General features: G+C 28.6%; 2 protein-coding genes and 1 non-coding gene across 5 annotated transcripts; all 3 read left to right on the top strand.

Moving 5' to 3' along the window:
* Nucleotides 1-2,191: 2,191 nt before the first annotated feature.
* LOC101508792 (S-adenosylmethionine decarboxylase proenzyme 4) lies at nt 2,192-3,539 on the top strand. The gene has a single exon (XM_004486038.4). The coding sequence runs from the start codon at nt 2,331-2,333 to the stop codon at nt 3,372-3,374; it is 1,044 nt and encodes a 347-aa protein (XP_004486095.1). The 5' UTR covers nt 2,192-2,330; the 3' UTR covers nt 3,375-3,539.
* A 2,929-nt stretch (nt 3,540-6,468) lies between these two features.
* TRNAL-UAA (transfer RNA leucine (anticodon UAA)) lies at nt 6,469-6,551 on the top strand. The gene has a single exon. It is a non-coding gene; the product is annotated as a tRNA-Leu (tRNA).
* A 3,338-nt stretch (nt 6,552-9,889) lies between these two features.
* Nucleotides 9,890-13,464, top strand: LOC101508160 (probable protein phosphatase 2C 35). Of its 3 annotated transcripts, XM_004486037.4 has the most exons (4): nt 9,893-11,459; nt 12,419-12,550; nt 12,806-13,027; nt 13,121-13,464. In XM_004486037.4, exons 1-4 carry the CDS (start codon nt 10,542-10,544, stop codon nt 13,121-13,123), a joined length of 1,275 nt encoding a protein of 424 aa, XP_004486094.1. In that variant the 5' UTR covers nt 9,893-10,541; the 3' UTR covers nt 13,124-13,464. The 3 variants fall into 3 exon arrangements, with proteins under 3 accessions (XP_012568843.1, XP_004486093.1, XP_004486094.1); XM_012713389.3 differs by lacking the exon at nt 13,121-13,464 and having other exon boundaries at nt 9,890-11,459; nt 12,810-13,091; XM_004486036.4 differs by having other exon boundaries at nt 9,892-11,459; nt 12,806-13,464.
* The last annotated feature ends 816 nt before the right edge of the window (nt 13,465-14,280 follow it).

Raw genomic sequence — 14,280 nt, 5'->3', positions numbered from 1 at the left:
ATTTATTTATTTTAATAAAATTCATTGAGTGGGACATGCAAAAAAGCGAAGAGATAATTGTTTTGTTAGCGATTATTATCCATATACACTTATATTTTTTAGTCTACAATAGATGTGTTTATTTGTTATGGTACTAAACACCTCTATTATAAATGCCACGAGATCTCACTCAATAAATTATATTAAAATAAATAAGTATTATTGAAATATAATGATATAAAATTATTGATATGACATATTTAATAATAAAAAAATTAGGTATTAGGTTGGAGAAAATAATACTTATTGAATACTATAATAAAAAATTATAAAATAAATAGTGTACATAAACGAAACTTGTTTAAATCTATGAAGTTATATCGTGAAAGCTACTAATTAAAATGTATTTTTACAAAATATCATTGTACAATGTCTAATTTTTTATGTTGAAATATCATGGCTGATTTTAAAAGGAAATTTTCATCTTAATAATGATGAACGTTATTTAAGTATTTTATAACCCAAGCTTTTAAGAGTAATCCTTTGGAAGACAAAAAGAATCCTCTATAGTTTAGATGGGTGACACATGGTTAAGAAATGTGCATGCAAGCATATATAAAAATACAGAGAAATTAAAGAAATCTATAAAATAATTATAATGTCACCTTGCTACATGAAACTGCATGAAGAATAAAAATTATGTTAGTGATTTTCATTTCACGTACGGACCTCCCTCCCCAATTCAAGGATATTCTAATTATTTTCCTGCCACGCCTACTTTCTTTTGTTTTTTCCATCTGCTTCTTTCATAACTATCATCTACTGCAAAATATTAATATTAAAAAATTATTTATTTATTTTTATTATTATTATTATTATTATTATTATTATTATTATTATTATTATTATTATTATTCAAACTCCAAATATTGGATGCTATTTTTTTGGGCAAGTCAAGTTTTTGGTTAATTAACACTTGGTCTCCAAGCAGTAAACAAAATGTCTTAATCAACTGTGGTGTTTACACTTTTCTATTATGCAGTGACCATTATTCAATTAATTAATCGTGTGTATGCTCACATTAATCACACAAAGTTCTCTAATTAGTGATTGTGACTTTGTATTCAAAGGTCTCTCATTTAACTTTTTTGTTTACAAAATGATCTGTTTTCCTCTGTTTTAATCTAGTGATATAGCTCTAATTAGTTAATTAATTAATTAACATGTTTTAATTAATTAACCAATCTACATGATTCATAATTACATTGTCTTGTAGAACAACAATACAAGTGTATATATCTAGCTAGGCTCTAGCATTGTTTTATGATTATGTTTCTATTTTATTAGAATTATCATTAATATAGTTAGGTTGAATGCTGAGTCATGAGATCAAATTCACAAGTTCTTGAACTCCTACAAAATCTCAAGTTTCTTTGTCATTGTGAAAAGAAGTGTATATATGATATGGTTTCAACACAATTATTTCTGTCACTTATCATAAGTTTAACCAATCATTCTGGTCAAATTAGTGCCAACATATACTTCCATTTTTCAATTTTTTTAGTTACAAAATAGACATTAAACCAACATTATTTACCAAATGAAAAAAACAAATTTTTTGAAACATTAAATTTATTTCCCTAAAACTTTTAAATTCTACTAATAATATATTGGTGTCAGTAGAAATAAATTCAAACCCCTCAAAATCTTATATTCGAGTTTTCTATAAAGAAAAAATTATGATTTAATTGAAAGGAAAAACTTTATTAAAAGTATTCAGTCAAATTTTCTGTTACATCTTATCTATATCAACAATAGCAATAAATATTTCACACCAATAATATAATTAAAAAAAAAACTTCTAAATTGTTAACTTCCACTTTTCATGTAGTAACTATTTAAGTATACTTTAATTCCTAATATAGTATTAGTTAAGAGAAAATGCAAAAAATCTCTGTTTATATATATTCTTAATCTTATGTAATATTGGAAAGTGGAAACTATGAAGAGCTAGCTAGAAGTCTATAAAATAAGCAGTGATTAAAAAAGTTATGATGAGCATGACCAATATTAATTCTGTTTTGCTGTTGCTGTCTCTGATATTTAAGAAGATTGAGCTAAAAATAAAAAAAATAAAAAAAAAAATAAAAAAAACACAGCAAAATTGTTTCATATCATAATCACATTCACTTCATTATGCCTAAAATCATGATTCTTGGTTTCATCACCCGCATGCTCTCTTCTCAAACCTCACACTACATTCTCACTCTTACTACTCACACACACCTATAAATTCCAACCACACCCCCCTACCTTTTCCTCACCAAAATCAGTCTCACCTTATTCCCAAAATGGCATTATCTGGTTTTGAAGGGTTTGAAAAAAGGTTGGAACTTCATTTCTATGATCATAATCCAACCATTAATCACCAACTTGGTCTAAGAAAACTTGAGTTTGAATCCATTCAACAAATCCTACAAGCTGTTCAATGCACAGTTGTTTCAGCAGTTGGAAACTCTTACTTTGATTCCTATGTTTTATCAGAATCAAGTCTCTTTGTATATCCAACAAAGATCATAATCAAAACTTGTGGAACCACACAACTTCTCAAATCAATTATTCCATTAATCTACTTTGCAAATAATCACTTAAACTTCACACTCTCCTCTGTTTGCTACACAAGAGGAAGCTTCATTTTCCCAAAGTCACAACCTTTCCCTCACACTTCATTCAATGATGAAGTTTCTTACTTAGAAAACACTATCCCTTCAAATCTTTGCTACAAAAAAGCTTCCATTTTGCCTTCTAAATCTTCCTCTCATTCATGGCATGTTTTCACAGCAACCCAAAATCTTCATCATAATCATCGTGATCAATACACAATGGAGATTTGCATGACGGAGCTCGACCCGATTCTCGCCGGAAATTTTTTCCGGCGACCGGACGATGAAAAATCCGGCCACTCTGCCGGAAAAGAAATGACAGAGCTTACCGGAATCAACGAAATCAACAAAGAAGCACTAATTTGCGATTTTGCATTCGACCCTTGTGGCTATTCAATGAATGGAATTGATAGAGAAAGGTATTCCACCATTCATGTAACTCCAGAAAATGGTTATAGCTATGCAAGCTTTGAATGTGTGGGCTCTGTAAACAATGATGACAACATTGTTCATGTTTTGAGGAAGGTTGTTCAGATTTTCCGACCGGGGACTATGTCGGTGTCGATAACGACATGTGATGAGTATAACAATGATGTTTGGAGGAAGGTTGCTGGTGCTGTGGAGCCACTTGGGTTGAAATGTAGGAGTTGTGTTATGGATCAATTTCCGGCGATAGGCGCTATCGTCTTTCAAACGTTTTCGCCTATTCGCCGGAAATATGCTACAAAGTAGAGATTTAGATTCTATGCAATAACTTGTCACAAAGTTATTATTTTAGATTAATAGCTTTCAGTTTCATCTAAATTAATGGTAGACATTGTTCAAAGTTGATTTGGTAAATGTGTATCTAAACGTTTGATTTTAAATTAATGATCGAAACTATTTATTATATTAAAATTATGTTGTTGACGAAAATAAGCATAAACTAACAAGAGTTAGTTAGAGTATAGATTTAAAATTTAAAAGGTGGTGGTGATGTGGTTGGTTAGTATGGATGATGAATATTGTTGGGTTGACTTGTTTAGAAAGTTAGGACGAAATATTTGGATTCTCTAATCTCATATGAAAGGGGTTATATATATGAGAAATATTCTCATTGTTAAAAATGGTTAGATTTCAAATTTAAAATTAGTTATAAGTAAATTTTAAGGGGGAGTTTTATTGTCACAAAGGCTTTGAATTATGCAATTAGTTAATGTGTGGAATCTCTTTCTCAATCAAATTATTTTATGTGGTGAAATTTTTAATAGAGGTTAATTTTATTCGTATAGAAATTATTTCTTTCTCTTTTGATTAATATATTTTCGACGAAGGTTTTAAATTCTCATATTTTTGAATCAATATGAATGGTGTAATTTATCAACTGAAACATAAATAAATGTATCATGTTTATTATCTCCTAGGATCATAATTAAAGATTCATTTACTTTAAACTTTTGATTAAGTAATTTGTGTAACTTCATTGTTTATGGTTAATTTATTTCTATTTTTTTCTAAAAAAAAAAAAGAAAACGAGAAAAGGAGACAATCCAAATTAGGATGATTGAGTTTAGAATGCAATGTCCAAAAGAGGAAAGGAGGCATGAGAGGTAGAGTGGTGTTGGTTAGGATACTGGGATATATATATGATGTTGTTCATCATAATAATGCACCCCACTAAGGTTTGTCACGCCTAGAGGATTTGATGTGTAGTGGCCTTAAAAGTGCTATTGTTTGAGGTTTATATATTCAACTTTTCTATCTGTTTTTGTCCTTGTTTTATCTACCTTTATTGTCTTTTTATGCTTTGTTATTTTTTAGAATGCTCTCTTACACTAAAATTGGTTCGGATGAGCCAATTTTGTTAAACTCAATACTAAAAATATTGCTATTTTATTTTTGGTAGTGAGGGTAAAATTGTTATTGAGATAACAAATTTAAAGTGCACCTTAAATTTAAGTTTAAATATGATTTTAATTTTATAATTATAATACATTTTTATTTAAATATTTTTAAATTTTATTTTTGAATTTAGTCTTTACAAATTTATACAATGAAATCACTGAAAATTAAAATAAAAAAACACTATAAAAATTAAAATAAAAAACACTATAAAAATTAAAATCATATTTAAATCTTGAATTTACGTGGATGACAACGTATAGAAGACAAATAAAGTACACAAGTAAGAGACAAATAGAGAAACAATAATAATATGTTCCAAATTTTTAATTAGTTCCCTTTTATAAACTACCGGTAGATCTTTCCAAAAAGGTTCTTAATTAGTTCTAGTATACCATTTTTGACGTAATACATTATTTACAATATCAAAGACATGAACATAATTGTTAGTGCTAGTATATCATTTTTCTGTTACATGTTTATCAGGGGTGAATTTTTTTAAGAATGTAGAAAGTTATATGTCATTTTAAAATTTTTGTCGTTAAAAATAAGTATATCTATAATAATATTTATCTAAAATATATGATATATAATTAATTTTTTACAAATTATTTTAAATCGTTGAGTGACTCATTAGTAATGTAGACTTTTATAAATACTATTTCTACTATAGTAGTTTTTGTTATTTTTTATTTATAAATACAGTAGTTTATTTAAAAAAATATAAATAGTTAGACTCGGACAATGCTAATAAATTTAAAAATTAGAATTACCAAAATACACTGAGAGAAGATATATGAAATTAATTGACCTTATGGTCATGACCTCATGGAGTATTTGAAAGTGTAGAAACCAATGCTTGTGGCCGAATTTGATCACATTCAAATGGATAAAAAAGTAAGCTACAAATGCACAGAATAATGAAACAACCACATGTATTGAATGGACAAAGTCGAGTCATAGAGTTTTAAAATACAATGTGAATTGTGCAATACTTAGTGTAGAGGAAAAAAAGGATTTGGAGCTTGTTTTAGAGGGCATCTTGGTGAGTTTCTTCATACTCATACTTCTTGGACTAGAGCCCATGTGATAGCAAAACGGTTGTTGAAAATGAGCTTTGTAGCATTGTTAAAAAATTTCAAACTATTTTACATCCTACCTATAACCTCAATATTAGAGTCTCGCTCCCATTATAGGGTCATGGCTAAAAGATTTGATTTGTTTTTTGCAATCCTACTTTCTCTAAAAAAATATTTTTAAATTTTAAAACATAAAATGTAATTGATGTTTTATTGCCTGATATAATCATTTTAATCTATATCATTAAAATTGTAAAAAATAAATTTGTGACAAAGACATTGATTTGAACAATAGATCAAAGGTCTAAAACATAACATCTTAACAATTGAAATCAACAATTAACTATACATAAAATTTGTAACATGTTTAGCGACCTTTTTTCTTTTCTTTTTAGGTAAATGTTTTTTGTTAAAATTGGGCTGACCTTGACTTATATGAGATTCATTAAAAAATTATTTAAATATTATATATTGACAATGAAATTTTTTCTAGTGACACAATCATATTGTTACTTACTATTATATTATAATAACATTATTTGTTAATATATTTACACCAATAACAAGTTTGAACAATTTTTTATACATATTTACCTAAAGAGGTATGATTAATTATTTACATACATACACCTTTTTCACTATGGTAATTAAATCCTAAAAGAATTACATTATTATTAAAAAAAGTTTAATTCTCACATAGTTACAACAATATGAATAAAAATCACAATTTTAAATGATATATAAAAATATATAATATGCAGTAATGGACAAAACTCACAATACCAAAAATCTAAATTATATTTATTTAACTAATGACTTATTAGTTAGTAGTATATAATCATATATTGAGCAAAGTTTAACAACAAGCTGGTTTGCCCGAGTGGTTAAGGGGGAAGACTTAAGATCTTCTGCACATAAGTGCGCGTGGGTTCGAACCCCACAGCCAGCAATGTTTTTGTATTTTTTTTTTAATGCATTTTGAAGTCAATTAATTTCTATTATTATCATAATATTTTTCACTTGGGCTCTCTTAAATATTTTTTCATTTTCGAAATACAGCCTCTCTTTATTTTTTGTTTTTGATCAACAAATATAAGCTAAATGTTCATCTTTCCTCTTGATTTTGCCTCTTCATCTTTAAAAAAGTCAAAAAATTAAAAGAATAAAGATTAACCCAAATATAAATTTAAAGATTTTGGACTCCCTTCTTTCTGTAAATGTAAGCCCGACCCGTTCTTTTTATGGGCGAGTTATGTGAATGTTTCGTTGGGCATTTGATTTTGGCCCAAAAAACTCACATTTGGTGGTACTAGACTAGAAACAATGATTTTGTGAAAATTTTAAGACACTAATTAAAGAAAAACAAAATGTTATTATTGAATACAAAATAAAGTATTTGTCACAGTAAATATATATAAAAAAAAAAACACCTTATAAAATCATTATGTTGGCATGTAGTAATAATTATTTGTTTGATTAGAAGTATGACATCTTTTACCATCAGCTAAAACCATTTAGTATATAAAATGTGTAAATCATCTTATATCTTTCTTTTTTTCTTTGCATGAAGTACCCCACATCTAAATTTTTATTACTCTCAAGTCTCAATTATCTCATTTATAAAATGAAATTTTCAAATAAATGACCATTTTACTTTTTAATGTAATATTAATTACTCTTTAATTATTTTATTTAAGTAATAATATTAATTATATCAATCTCAAGTCAATATATTCCATAAGAACAACAAATACGTCAATATTTAATAGGAATATTTAATAAAATTATTACTTTATCTTTTATTTATAAATTTTATGTGTGTAAAATTGTCAAATAAATCATTTAAGATAAATTGAATAGTTTTATTATAGAACCTAAATTTCCTTTTTTATTTATTAATTTAAATTTCATTAACTAGATGTCAGTTTTTATGTTATATCATAAATATATATGTTATTTTCTTTTTTCATTTTTTTACATAAATATAAATGTCACTTGTGTGAGGAATTTTCAAAATTTTAGAAGGTTAAAATGGTTAAATATAATTAACAAGGTTAGAGTAATACAATTTACTAGTTGGTTCTTGTGGTACATGTTAAAGTCTTAATATTGACATTGTTTTTTAAGAGATATTTTTGTAAAAATGCTAAAATCATACGTAAAAAATATTTTAAAGGAACTATATTAGATAAAATATCATTGATTGATTAACCCGTTGCATATAATATATATAGATCAGTGTGATAAATCGAATTTAAAATTTAATTTAAAATACACATTTTAAAATTTATTTATGCAACATTTATCATCATTAATTTCATTTTTTTTCTCCAATATTTACAACTTATTACCAACAAAAATCCATCATAAGTGTGACATTTTACAGTGATGTAAATCAAATCAAGGAATAATTCTTTAAGAGTTAAGATCCTTTTAATTTGATCCACAAATACTTAAAGAATTAAAATTCATTTTTTACATGCTACTCTCATCCTTATTCTAGATCTATAGTTGTAGTTATTTTCTGAAGTATTTTTAATAGTTTGAACGGTTTGAGTGTGCAATACATTACTTAGTACTAAAAGAGTTATAGGAATTTTGAATAAGTTAGTTAAATCAGATAGGTAAGACATTAAAAGCACTTAACATTCCAACATTTGCACTTAACATTCCAATTTCCAAATGTTAGCAAAATAGGAGTGAGAATGATTGATGCACTTTCCAGCTCTAGCAATCACCGGCGACTCATGTTTCTTTTTAGTCTAACTCGTGCAATATTAGTGCGCTATTCAAAAACTCTGACCCTAGAATCTTCAAAATAAATTATCTTCAACTTTTTTCAAACAATTTCAAGTTATATTTAAAAATTGGTGTCTAGAGATTTCAAAAAGCTAAAACATGTGTCAATCATTTAGTACATGTATGCATAATAGTCAAAATAAGACAGACACGAGTCTATATAATCCGAAATGAGAAAGTATAATAAAGATATAAAAAATATAGAGAACTTTTTATTGTGACTGGTTGTGAGAAAAAAATATAAGAAACGAGATATAAAAGAATTTTGATATTACATAAGAAATAGAAAACAGAAAGATGTTATATTTTTTAAATTAACATAAATATTCTTTTTTATTTTTAGAAAACAAAAACAAAAATGGAATGTAAATTTAAGAGTGTTTTATGAAGGAGAAAAATTAGAAGTGTTGGAAACATCTCTTTATTGGAGCTAGCTTGTTTGTAGTCGTGTATGTATGATCTCGCAATCGCCCAAAGCTAACAATATACAAAAATGAATTTTCAAATATGTGTTTGAAGTAATGTATTGTAGAGGAAGAGAATAGTCAAAGTCATCAAATCTTAAACGAGAAAATTGTGCATTATATTTGAAATAATTTTGGAAAAACAATAACGGTTTTTATTAAAGTTTTTTTCAAGTTCAAAAGAAAAAAAATCAGCAAATATGTGTATTTATTAATGCAATTTTTAGCTTTTGAATTTTTTTTTTTAAGTTTTAACAAGTTCTTCTTTCACATAATTAAAATTTTCAAATGCTCAAAAAACTATAAGTTTTCTATAAAACAAGTAATATTTATTATTTTTGATAGGTAAATTCCAGTTTTCTTTTGGAAAATTATTGGTTAATAATTATACATAATCAATTAAAAATAATCAAGTATATTTCATAAATAAAACAAAATAAATTTTCTGTTGAATTGTTTTGGTTAATTAATCATAATTTTCTAAAAGTAATCCAAGATTCACCAATAAAATACGTTAATATTATTTAGAAAAGTACATTCAAAATTTAACAGCTCAACTGGTTTAAATTAAAAAAAAAAATTATTAATTAAGATACTAACATTTGCATAAAACAAAAGCGTATTATTAATATATACATTTAAACTTAACTTAACGTTTTGTCAAACAAAAAACTATAAAACAAAACCAATTGTCTATTTTTATCCATTCAAATCCAAAATAGAAACGCACACGTTGAAATTCAAACCAACGGTTTCGAATTCGCTCAAAGGTAAAATCTTAAAAAAAAAAAAGAAAAAGAAAAAAACGCTTCAAAAGTTCGAATAAATGACAAATTTCTTATTTTGTCTTGCAAAATGCAAATGAGCACTTATCAGGTGAATTATTTAAACTGCACAAAGATTAAAATAATGAAACAAAAAACAGTAAAAATTTGCACATCCTCTTGAGTCATTGACAAAACAAAACAACATCGTTGGTGTGTGTTTTTTGTTTCCTTGGAATGTGAGCTTTTTACACACACACAAAACCAAAGCATGCACTCATAGAATAGAATCTCTCAAAAAAACCTGTGACTGTGTCACTGTCATTCTCTTTGGTACAAGAACCATCCCTATGAATTTCTCTCTTGTACTCTTCCTTCTTACTACACTTTTCCTTCGATTCCCTCTGCACTCTTAACAAAACTACAATTCTTTCTTTCCTTTTCCCTAAACCCCACTACACACCTTCTCATTGCAAACCAACAAAATGTCTCTACCTTTTCCTTCTTTCTAGATTTCCTCTCCCTTCTAGGGTTATCATTTTTTCACCCCCTTTTTATTTTTTGTGGCTTTCTTCAAGTCATTCTATTTTCTTTCTTCGTTTCTCTTCCATTCAATAAACACCCTTTTGTTTTTTTCAATCTTTAACTACAATTTCAACCTCAAAATCCTAACTTTCAATCTCCTTTCTTCCATTTTTCTGTTTTTGTTTCTAGGGTTTTGTTTGTTTATTTGTTCATGCTCTTCAAATTTCAAAATCTGTTTTTGAAGTACCATACTGTGAGCTACAATGCTGAGTTTCATAAGCTTCTAAGCTAAATGATTCTCATTCTCATACATAATTTAAATTTTTGAGATTCAGTTTGTGTTTTTCTTTGATATTTTGTTCTATAAGTGTTGTTTCTATTTCAAAAATGGGTTGTGTTCATGGAAAGTGTTGTAGCCGTTACCCTCCACCATCAATAGGTGGTTCTAGGGATTATAGAGAAAATGGCCCTTATTCTGCACAGAGGAAGCACATACTCACTCAGAGATCACTGCACATTGTTGTTGTTCCTTCACACAACTTCACTTTGGAATATTCTGTTCTAACTCAGAGAGGTTACTACCCTGATTCACCTGATAAAGAAAACCAAGACTGTTACTGTGTTAAAACACAATTGCAAGGTAATTCAAGTGTTCATTTCTTTGGTGTTTTTGATGGACATGGTGACTTTGGTGGAATGTGTTCCAATTTTGTTAAGAATAAGTTGGTTGAAAAATTGTCAAATGATCCTGCATTGTTAGAGGACCCTGTTAAGGCTTATAATTCAGCATTTTTAGCTACAAATGATGACTTGCATAAGAATGAAATTGATGATTCTATGAGCGGAACTACTGCGATTACCGTGCTTGTGATAGGGGATACACTTTATGTTGCTAATGTTGGCGATTCAAGGGCCGTGGTAGCTGTTAAGGATGGTAATAGAATTGTTGCTGAGGATTTGTCCTCTGATCAGACACCATTTAGGAGAGATGAATATGAGAGAGTTAAGCTTTGTGGTGCTAGGGTGTTGAGTGTTGATCAGGTTGAAGGGCATAAGGATCCGGATATTCAGAGTTGGGGTGATGAAGAGAGTCAGGGCGATGATCCTCCTCGGTTATGGGTTCAGAATGGAATGGTTCCTGGTGCTGCTTTTACAAGGAGTGTAGGGGATAGTTTGGGAGAGAGTATTGGTGTTATTGCTGTTCCGGAGGTGTTAACTGTGCAGCTTACCCCGAATCATCTTTTCTTTGTTGTTGCAAGTGATGGTGTGTTTGAGTTCCTATCAAGCCAAACTGTTGTTGATATGGTATGAATTATGACTTGCAACCTTTTTCTTTCTATTTCCTTTCTAAGGTATATACTTTACTAATTATGCAGATCATGTCTTCACTGGTTAAATCATACTTACTGTGATTCATGTAGGACATATTTCATTATCATCTACTAGATTGGTTGGAATTGTATGTTATCTATTAATAACTTGCATCTTATCACACTTAAAAACTAGGACTAGAAAATCTGGATGCAGATTTTGTGCTTTCTCATGTGGTTGGTTATATACTTTATGTCTATGTACTTTTCTTCTTTCTATCTGTGATATTGTTTATATTGCATGATGTTCATATCTCTTTTTGACATTCTTCCTTATATTATATATCGACCAGGGTAGTCGGCTACATGGCATAGTTATCTTATTTGTCAATATTATTCTTGATGTCTTTCTAATCATTCTCATGAGAAAAGGACATATATGTTAATGTAATCATGTAGCCTTTGTCTAATATTCATTTTTATGTTGAATTTCTATTCTTGTATTTCTTTTTCAAGTCCTAGTATCATACTACCTCTACCCTTAATAAAAGCACATTTTATCATTTTCACATATAGTAACAAAAATAGATAGTATACTTAATGTGTCCATTTTATGTGTCAATGTTCCTAAACTACTCTTTAGGTAATGTTTTAATTTAAACAATAGTAACATTGATTATAGTCAACTCTAGAGTTATAGAATAAAATAGTAGTATTGATTATGATTATATTGGAAAAAAATAATAAACGTATCCAGTAATTTGGAAAATGGCTTATATTTAGGGACAATCTTTTCCTAAAGGGGCTTATATTTAGGGACAGAGGTAGTATGTATTAACATTCATAGGGATAGCTAAGTAAACTTGATTAATAAGTAGTTCACAAGACTAAATACTATATATTATGATTCAATTTCTTATCTTAATAAATTATGTGATTTCTTTTATGGTGTAGGCAGCAAGTTATTCAGATCCCCGTGATGCATGTGCTGCCATTGCTGGAGAGTCTTATAAATTATGGTTGGAACATGAGGGTCGAACCGATGATATAACAATTATCATTGTTCAGATCAAAGGCCTGTCTAATGTATAGACTTCTTAAATATTCCTTTGGCATTTAATTTTAACATGTTATTCATATAGGCTTGTATAAAGATTGATTTTAAAGCTACAATTGCAACTACTAAAAGAATACATACAATAATATTTTACCCTATTGCGCCTCAATTCTAGAATACACTTTCCTTATGGAGAACTGAAAACTCCACCGGTGATTTAACAATTTAATCATTTCCCATGATTTGATTTGACTTGTTTAGCTAATCATTGGTTTTTCTTGTAGTCAGGTACATCCAACTATGGATCAGGAGAGATCAATGTCAGTACTGTAACGAGGGTCAAAAAGGGAAGGGGAACTTCTGGTATATCAGCTACCACTGGTTTAGATGTTCATCATGCCGTGAGGAGTGGTTTCTCCGATCCGCTGTCCAGTCAGCATGTGGTTTCATCGAGAAGCCAAGCCATAGTAGTTCCCTCTCCCACATGTCAAAGACCAGTTGAATTGGTATAGTCTTAGTAACATTGTTTCATATTAGTCATCTAATCCAAATTTGTGTAGTAATATTTTATATTTTGTTTTTCCCTTTTCCAATTACAGTGATTGGAAAGCTTTACCAAGTCTCCTTTGACTTTCTCCTAGGTGGTATATATTTAAGTTCTTATCTTTTTGAGTCTTCTGCATTAATAATATATAATTCATTGAGTCAAAATGGTGACTCAATTTTGTTAGGCTGCTGAAGGACTTGTCTTGGAGTTGTTGAAAGCATACTTATGTTTTCATTCTTTTGCTAGTTCAAGTTAACATAGTTATGTAATTTAACTACATAGATGCACTTCAGAAGTATACTTAAACTTAACTGCATCTCCTCTTTCCCAATTTAAACATTAGAAGGGGATGTATAAAGAACTTGAAATAAAAGGAGAGTCTAAACTTCACTACTACTTGCATGGTTGCATGGGATTATGATTTATGGTCAATGACCAATATGGAAGGCTTATGTTAGATACTTAGAATGTAAAAGTATCTAGATTTTTTTTATTGCATTGCAAGATCAGTTTCTGGTTTTTACTGCAAATCAGTGGTTGAACAAATGGTTTAGGCATGGCATATTGACTCATTTTAATTGATTTGGATCCTCTCATGTTTGAGTTAAACGTGAGAGAGATATATTCATCATATCACCATTAAAACTCATTGGGTTTTTCAACATAAAAAGATGATAAACATTAGTCTCTCATGTTTGATTGAAACATGAGATGATACAAATCTCATTTTAACAACACAGCTGATATCAATTATTGTATAGTAATGCTACTCTTTATAAACTTTACTCAATTTCCAACGGATAGGTTGAGCCTCATGATGTAGCGTGTGGCGCTGCAGTAATGTTTCCAATGGTGCGGCTCTGTAGACGAGCGAGCGACCACGAGTTCATCTCGACATATTATTAGGGATTAAGTTTGTAGTTTTGGACGAAGTGTTAATAATGAGAGGAAAATTGAATGGCCATGTAAGGTACAACTAATTCTTGAGAACATTAGTCACACTTTGGTTGAAAATCTTTTGTATAATAGCTAAAGGATTTTGAGAAGTGTTTTTTATTTTGAAATGCCATGCTCTTTACTTCTCATGTATTGTTTGTTTGGTTATGTCTCATAAATAATGTTTCTCTTTGTGGCTTTAGGCTATTCAACTTGATATAGATTTGAACAACTATTAACAAAGAAAAAAAATTAGAAACTAAATTCACAATAACC

This window comes from Cicer arietinum, chromosome 1, assembly GCF_000331145.2.
Source record: "Cicer arietinum cultivar CDC Frontier isolate Library 1 chromosome 1, Cicar.CDCFrontier_v2.0, whole genome shotgun sequence".
Lineage (NCBI taxonomy): Eukaryota > Viridiplantae > Streptophyta > Magnoliopsida > Fabales > Fabaceae > Cicer > Cicer arietinum.
This window is presented reverse-complemented; position numbering and strand designations above follow the sequence as displayed.